Raw genomic sequence first — 8379 nt, forward strand, 5'->3', positions numbered from 1 at the left:
TTATTGGGGAGTGACATAGTAATTAAAAACTCACCAAATGTTTATGTAAAATAGTTTGCACCAACCAAGTCAAGAAGTAATAGCTCAAATGGCATAGTCTTCTTATACTCAATTAAGAGGTTGTGGGTTCGAGTTTTCATATCTTCGGTAAAAAAAAAAAAAAATTGTGTTAAATCGTGATACCTAACTATGTACTTAATCTAATAACTCTACATCTATAATAGAGTTTATTTATGTTTATATATTAATATATGTAGATACGAGTATATAATTATTTTACACTTTATTTGGATAACTTTATACCTAATAAATTTTGACACTCAAGTCTAAAGAATATTTACCAAAGAAAAAAAGCATGTTGAGAAAGAGTAAAATTATATCTGACGGCAAACAATAAAACTCTTACGAATATAAGGTTTTGGATCTGGAATTACGTAGTACAATCGTTTTTTCGAAAATAGTTGGATAAAATAATATACAATTTAATCATGTATGTTAAATATATACAAAAAAAAAATTAATTATTTGTATAAAATATAAATTAAAATATAATTTTTGACCTTTTCAAAATCTGCACACATCGATCCTATGGTCTAATTTGTCCCATTTTAAAAAAAATTTTACGTATGCATCCGTATCAACTAGGTCAGTACAATGGAAGTCACGTTTGATTTTTTTTCATTGGGTTTGAGAGTTGACAGACCCAAGTAAATATGGATGATCGATATACTCAAATTTTAAAAAAGTTAGAAACTTAAATATATTTTTAAATCTTTAAAAACTTAAATATCCGCTGATAAAAAAATTAAATATCTATTTATCATTTTCTCAAAAATACATCGTAATTAATTTTTGTGTATACGATTTGAATGGAGGTTAAGAGTTTTGGACCATTTTGCGGAGCTGTCTCAAGTGGCATTTGGGTTGGCTCCTTTTAGGTCTCATGAAGCTGTGGAGAACACACTTGTTGATAGTATAGAAAATTATTATTAAAACTACAAGAAGCTATGGATCCTAGTTTTGTTAGAGAGAAATAATTAAATATAATTGGTAGCTCTCATGTCTCTTCTACGTGCATAGGACATGGCACCGACAATATCATGCTCATGCATTCCTTTGATGCAACTTATATAATTATAAACCATCAAAATAATATATATATATATATATATATGTTACATCAAGTCATAACAACTCTTATAAACAACTACATGTAAAGGGCAGAGAGATACGTGTATTTATAATAAATATAATAAGGTGAATGCTACCCAATCTCCTCTAAAATAACATGTAAATTATCCTTCATTATGTGTCACATTGTAATTGGTCCTTATCTTAACCATAGTTGGGGCGCCAACGTCATCGTCATCTACTGCCCTCCCACACAACCTCTCTTCCCAGTATAGCCAGCGCCTCTTTTTTGCCATGGATCACTTCTTACCCACTTAATTAATGGTTAATTTGGTTATTAAATTTTTTTATTAAAAAAACATATCTTTATTTAATCACGTGATGGAACATATATTTATATGTAAAATATAATATAATAAAATAAATCTATTCAAAGTATTTAAAAATATAATTAAAATCATGAACATACAAATATAATAATAAAATTTGTATTCCAAACAAATAAACATATTTTTTTATCATACATATATTATTTAAAAAATAAATATATTATTAAAATTAATAACAGAAATTTAAAATGATAAAATTCAACTCTTTTACAGTATTTTTATAGTATTTTTATTTTTTTAATTTTTAATTTATTAGTACTTTATTATTTAATTAATAATTAAACAAATTATTTTTATGAAAAATTATTTTTTGTATTATATTAGAGAAGAGACTAATATAACAGTTTAAAAAATAAATTGTATAAATATTTAAGAGATAAATATAAAATACATACCTAAGTAATATTTAGTTTGGTTATTAAATTTTTTTATTAAAATAAATCTTTATTTAATTACACGATAGAACATATATTCATATGTAAAATATAATATAATAACTCTATTTAGAGTACTTAGAAGTATAATTAAAATCAGAAAAAACATATTTTTTATCGTACATAAATTATTTTAAAAAAAATAAATTGTTAAAATTAATAACACAAGTTTAAAATGATAAAATCTAACTTTCTTACAAGTATTTTTTATAGTATTTTTATTCTTTTAATTTTTAATTTATTCATACTTTATTATTTAATTATATTTTACATATAAATATATGTTCCATCACGTAATTAAATAAAGATATATTTTTTTAATAAAAAAATTTAATAACCAAATTAACCATTAATTATGTGGGTAAGAAGTGATCCATGGCAAAAAGAGGCGCTGGCTATACTGGGAAGAGAGGTTGTGTGGGAGGCAGTAGATAGCGATAACGTTGGCGCCCCAACTATGGTTAAGATAAGGATCAATTACAATGTGACACATAATGAAGGGTAACTTACATATTATTTTAGAGGGGTTGGGTAGCATTTACCAATACTATGTCTAAAAAATTTGTTGATATATGTAACATTATTTTATATAAACATATGAGTGGTTGTTCCCAAAAAACAGTTGTTGATATTAGCCTAAAATGCAAATTTTGGTCTAACACTTTGGGAGTAAATAAAGTTGGGTTATCGTGTAATAAAGCAAAAAAGTAAGGAAAAGAAAGGCTCCATCGATTGATATTTGATGGTAATTGGGTTAAGATATGGAAAATTAGTTAAAGTTTAACATAATTAGAATGTAACTAATTATGGATGGGATAAGACATCTCATAATCTCTTTTGTCTCTCTTCAAGTAGTAGACCCAAAAAGTAGTTAACAATTGAAGATTATTGCTCATGGATAGGCTTCTATCTGCTCTCCACAATTTTAAGTTTTTAACAGCGTCATCTTCAATGTCAAGTATGCGTCAGCACAACATAGGTACTACTTTCTAATAAGAATAATTTTTTTGGACAGAAAAAAGGAATGTGTTGAATTGGGTTGAAAAAGAAGTATTTACTATTCTGAAGCCCAACCCAGAGAAGCACAGACCTGAATATATAGAATTGGGCTTCTTGGTAATTCCATTGCCAAATTCAGTCCATCCTAACTAAGTTGAGTTAGTCTAATAATTTGTTTTCTAATTCGTTTAAATAAATATTAAGAGTTGAAATGTACGTAATAATTTATTAGCCAATAACAAACATTTAATAAAATTTTGATAAATGATGCATTAGTTTTTGACCATGTAAAACCAAACAAAAAAAGACCAACACATCCTAACCAACTTAGTTAGTTAAATTATCAGTTCACTGTGTTAAGTACATAACAATTCATTATGGAGTTCAAATACATACGAGATTAATTCTTAGCCAAATTGAATTAGGATATTCAGAAACCGAAAAAAATTAAAGTTTTGAAAATCGGTTCGAATTGGTCGAGTCGAACAGGTTAAATCAGAAACCAATGGCTACAATAGCTTGGACAATTAAAAAAACGTCTTTAAAAACCGGTTTTAAACCGATAAACCGTCCAAAAACTGGTTGGCTTGACCGAACCGGCCAAAAAAAGAGATGTACGACGCCGTTTTAAGTTTTAACAATCAGGAAAAGGAAAAACCCAAAAAGCCCTAACTACTTCGAACGCAGCAGCCTCTGTTCTTCCATCTCGTCGTCGTTCTTCAACCAGTCCAGCCACCGCCGCCGGCCGCGCTTCTCCAGCGTCGTCGCATCGCCTCTGTTCGCCGCTCTTCCGCGTATGTTTTTGCCGAGCTTCCCCTCTGTTTCACCGTGTTTTTGCTGCCGTTTCGCCGTGCTTCTGCCGCTATTCAACCTATGTTCCGTCGCGTGGTACAGCCTCAGTTCAGACGCCGTTCCGCCGCTGCTCAGCCCTCTGTTCAGCCATCTCCGTCGAGTTATAAAGCTCCAGCTCCCTCTCCCTCCTCTGTTGATTTCCAGAACGTGTGAAAGCCTAAGGTAAGCTCCAGCTCCCTCTCCCTCATCTGTTGAATTCAGTTATTGTTTTAGTTTGTTGTCGTTTTAATTATCAGGTTGCTCTTCCAGACTTCCGGTTTTTGTTTTCTTGTTGGTTTGCTGTATGCCTGTATTAACTTGTTTTGGCATGTTCTTGATCTTATTAACTTGATAACTTATTAGCCGGTCTTATCTGTTACTATCAAACCAGGATTAATACAGGTTATGTGAATGGCTGCCTATGTCAAATATGATCAACATGGATTACATGCTTTGTTTCGGTTCCTGGCAAATTGAAACCTTTGAATTTGTCCCCCTCTTGCTCAGTCTGCTCTGTTCTACCTTCTAGGTATTAATTTTTTTTTTAACTATAATTGACTAATTGTTGTTAGTTAATCTGTGAACCGTAATTTTTCATTACTGTGGTTTAGGATTGTGGTTAATTTTGAATAATTGTTGCTACTTGTTAGTCAATCTGTGAACCTTGCTGTTGTTATTGGGTTGAATAATTTTGAATAATTTTGACTGTTGAGATTACTGGTTGGAGTAGGTTGCTGTGATATTGTAATTGAATTGTATTGTTATTGGATAATTTTGAAGCCCTGCAATTTTTCGTCCCCGAAAACAAAAAAGAAGAGGAAAATATCAAAATGCTTTTCTTCCATCTTTGTATTTCAATCTATTGGAAAGTTGAAACCAGATCAGTTTCTGTTCATCAGGTTTTTGTCCCTTAGAATTTGTGATTTTCTCTTTTAATCCCCTGTCCTTGTCGTTAGTTTGTCTCTGTTAAATGTTGACGTGGTAGATGATATGCGACATGCAAGGGTTGGATTTCTGTCTATCACGTCAGCATTTAACAGGACCCAAGACCAATCATCTTCTGAATTTTGCAGGGCCTAAAAAGAAATTACGATTTTATAGGGACTAAAAACATATTTGGCCCAGTTTTAAGTTCTATTACCCTCTGAAATCTTCTGTTGACGTGAAATTGTGCTTTCTCATGAAGTCTTTAAGCTCATTACATAGTTTCTTCACAAGACCATAGCCATGCATCATAACACCAGTGCACACCTATACTTTGGAAAGCTATGCTTAGTTTTTGTCATTAACATTTCATCGCGCAGAACATGCAGTAAAAGCATAAAATCGACAACAGCTAATTAATTGAACAAGGTTTTCACTAACGAAGTAGCTTAAGTATACAGATCAAGTTTCTAAGGTTGTGAGTTACAGAGATGTGTGGCTAGGTACACAGAACATGGCAGCATATTTTCCTATACAAACTATCAGAAAGAAAAGCTTGATACATTAGTTAGGTCTAACCTTAAAGGGATTGGCAATAAGAATACAATGGTAAAACACTAAGACAGCATGAAACATATGCCTGAAGACAACAGTAGTGAGATAACAGATAATATGTTGTTCATAGTGAGATTCCTCAAGCACTTAGACTTCTGATTATTAATTCCTTAGATTTTTTTCCAGTGTAGTAAAATGTGGTTATATATAGACTCATAGGCTGTAAGGATCAAGGCTGTTTTATATCTCTGCCTAATATCTTTCAACACTTCTTGTTATCTCCCAACCAGGTTTCCTTTCTCTCTGTTTTCTTCTTGCGGGCTTTTGCATCCTCTTGTTGGGACACTAGAATGATCGTCATGGGGATTCATTGATTCATCGTTCAGTTTAATTATTGGATCTTCACTTCATCCTATCTGATTCAATTATTCTCCTACTCAACAAACCTCAATCATTCTCGTACTTAATTGGTATTCTCTCTCTCTCTCTCTCTCTCTCTCTCTCTCTCTCTCTCTAGTTATTTTATTTTATTTAGTTACCTACCCTTTCTTTTCCTTGTGCAAGAAGATATTACATCCTTTTGCTTATAGTTTATGGGTGGTTGGTTATGTTCTTTCCTAGCAAAGCTTGATTCTTTTCGTCTTGCTAGTTATTACAATTTCTGTTCAAGAACAGAATTTAAAAGAAAAAAGAAAATTAATGTTTTTGTTTCGTTGGTTCTAGAAGGTGCTTTTTCCACTATGGTTACTTTTCATTCTTGATTTGGTTTTGGATTTGTGGAACTTAATTTGATTGCACACATTTTCATGTGGACTAAGTTCTAGACCTTAGAAGTTGTATAAAGTGAAATCTTTTTGTTGTGGGGGCTGGTTAATCCAGGCCTCAGCCAATTTATGTATAATGTTGTTAATTGTGACAGTTGGGATATTCAATGAATCAATGTGGAGCTGGTCTAGTCATAGTAGTCTAATTGATATTCCATGATTCTATAAATATGCTTGAACTGAACAAATGGCATACATATAAGTGTTAGTGGGAAATCATTGTAGAAACTTGTTAGTCATCTAGTTTTACTTCCTTAACAGTGATGCTGAAGCTTCCCTTGTCGATTGCTACTGTGCAGAGAAGTAGGTGGAGAATTAATATTGAGGCCATTAACGTATTCAATGGAGAGAGCTTGTGCATTAGAATAAAGACGAATTAGCATTATTATATTCTGAATGCAGAAACTTGAAAACGGGAGGAAGAAATAGATGCTTCAACACATACTGGGGCCGTCTGTTAAGTATTATTTAACCTCCCACTTAGTTATTCACCAAGCTCAGTAAAAATGCAATCTTTTGGTGGAAATTGCTTGAGATATCATAATTACTTCAGTAGGAACAACTCGATCCAAAATTTATTCTCTTTCCCAAGCTCATTTCTTCAGAAGTTCCCTCAGCTCATGTTCAAGGGCCTCATCTGTCAGAGACCACAAAAGATGTGTCTTTTTCATGATACCCAGAAATTTGAACCCCTTTTGTTTCAAATCACTGCTGGCCACGATAAATTTCCTATAATATTTGCACCTATTTGCGTCAATTATCATTGTTATTCAACCAGGGCTCCCTCAAGGTCTTATAGAAAAAGGATTCGCAAGAGGTTGTTGAAATCCCTAAAGCCTACTTTAGATCAAACAAAATTTCACTTGGCACTGTCCCAAATTCCACCAAGGTTCACCCCTGAAGAACTGTGCAATGTGATGACTCTTCAAAGTGACCCTTTGGTTTGTTTAGAGCTGTTTCATTGGGCATCTCAGCAGCCAAGGTTCCGGCACGATGTTTCCACTTTTCATGTCACCATAAAGAAGCTTGGTGCTGCAAAGATGTATCAAGAAATGGATGATATTGTGAACCAACTGCTTGCAGTTCCTTTGATCGGTTCAGAGGCACTGTACAACACCGTTATATATTATTTCACTGAGGCCAGGAAGCTGAGTAGAGCTGTGAATATATTTAAGCAAATGAAGAACAGTAGGAATTCAAATTCTAGGCCTTCAATTAGGACTTATAATATTCTATTTGCTGCACTTTTGGGTAGGGGTAGCAACACCTATATAAATTATGTGTATATGGAGACGATTAGAAGTTTGTTCAAGCAAATGGTGAATGACGGTGTAGAGCCAGACATATTTTCGTTAAATGCTATGCTAAAAGGTTATGTCCTTTCTCTCCATGTTAACGATGCGTTGAGGATATTCCATCAGATGGGTGTGGTTTACAATTGCCAGCCAAACTCCTTTACCTATGATTACTTGATTCATGGGTTGTGTGCTCAAGGCCGGACGAAAAATGCAGAAGAATTATGTCATGAGATGAAGATCAAGGGTTTCATCCCAAGTAGCAAATCTTACAATTCACTTGTCAATGCTTTGGCGCTTGGTGGAGAAATTGAGGAGGCAGTAAGTTATCTATGGGAGATGACCGAAAAACAGAGGTCTGCGGATTTTATTACTTATAGGACCGTGCTCGATGAGATTTGCCGACGAGGAAGTGTTCAGGAGGCAATGAGCTTATTGCGCAAGTTTCAGGATAAGGACCTTCTTGACGGGCATGCTTACAGGAAGCTTCTTTATGTGCTTGAAGATGACTATGGGAATTCTGTCAACAGAATTGATTGAGGTACAACAATCATAGATTCTTTTATCATTTAATTGTTTGGGAATTTCTCTGGTGAAGAGTGAAGTTGGTTGAAGAATGAAGATTGTAACTATATTTTTTAGAATATGCATTGCACATGTTTTTATTTTTTAGTATTTCTCTATATTGTAAAAAGAACAATCTTCCTTCTTCATTGAAAAACACTCTTCACTGTAGATATGTCCTAATTGTTGACATATCCTGTCAACCATTAGTTGTATGTATTTGTAATTTCACATGAGATGTCCCAGCTTTCATATTCTCTTGTATGTGTAGCAGGTGAACGCCTAAAAAAAATTGTTTATAGTTTTATGTATCCAAGTCTTGGAACCCCAAAAAACAATCAAACCTATGTAGAATTATGCAAATAAATTATTAACCATACTACATGGATATAAAAATTCAGCCACTGTATAGGAATAGATCTTTGGTGTTAGT

At 33.0% G+C, this 8379-nt stretch overlaps 1 protein-coding gene across 2 annotated transcripts; it reads left to right on the forward strand.

Moving 5' to 3' along the window:
• Positions 1 to 3614: 3614 nt before the first annotated feature.
• On the forward strand, positions 3615 to 8379 carry LOC107605649 (pentatricopeptide repeat-containing protein At2g27800, mitochondrial). Of its 2 annotated transcripts, none has more exons than XM_088489318.1 (4): positions 3615 to 3967; positions 4176 to 4313; positions 5554 to 5733; positions 6349 to 8379. In XM_088489318.1, exon 4 carries the CDS (start codon positions 6594 to 6596, stop codon positions 7920 to 7922), a length of 1329 nt encoding a protein of 442 aa, XP_088345444.1. In that variant the 5' UTR covers positions 3615 to 3967; positions 4176 to 4313; positions 5554 to 5733; positions 6349 to 6593; the 3' UTR covers positions 7923 to 8379. The 2 variants fall into 2 exon arrangements, with proteins under 2 accessions (XP_088345444.1, XP_088345443.1); XM_088489317.1 differs by having other exon boundaries at positions 3616 to 3967; positions 6387 to 8379.

This window comes from Arachis ipaensis, chromosome B6 (genome assembly GCF_059453495.1).
Source record: "Arachis ipaensis isolate K30076 ecotype BB chromosome B6, ASM5945349v1, whole genome shotgun sequence".
Lineage (NCBI taxonomy): Eukaryota > Viridiplantae > Streptophyta > Magnoliopsida > Fabales > Fabaceae > Arachis > Arachis ipaensis.

Bases quoted from the DNA above. Each gene is read 5' to 3' on its own strand.
- LOC107605649 (XM_088489318.1), top strand. From the start codon at position 6,594: ATGCAATCTTTTGGTGGAAATTGCTTGAGATATCATAATTACTTCAGT.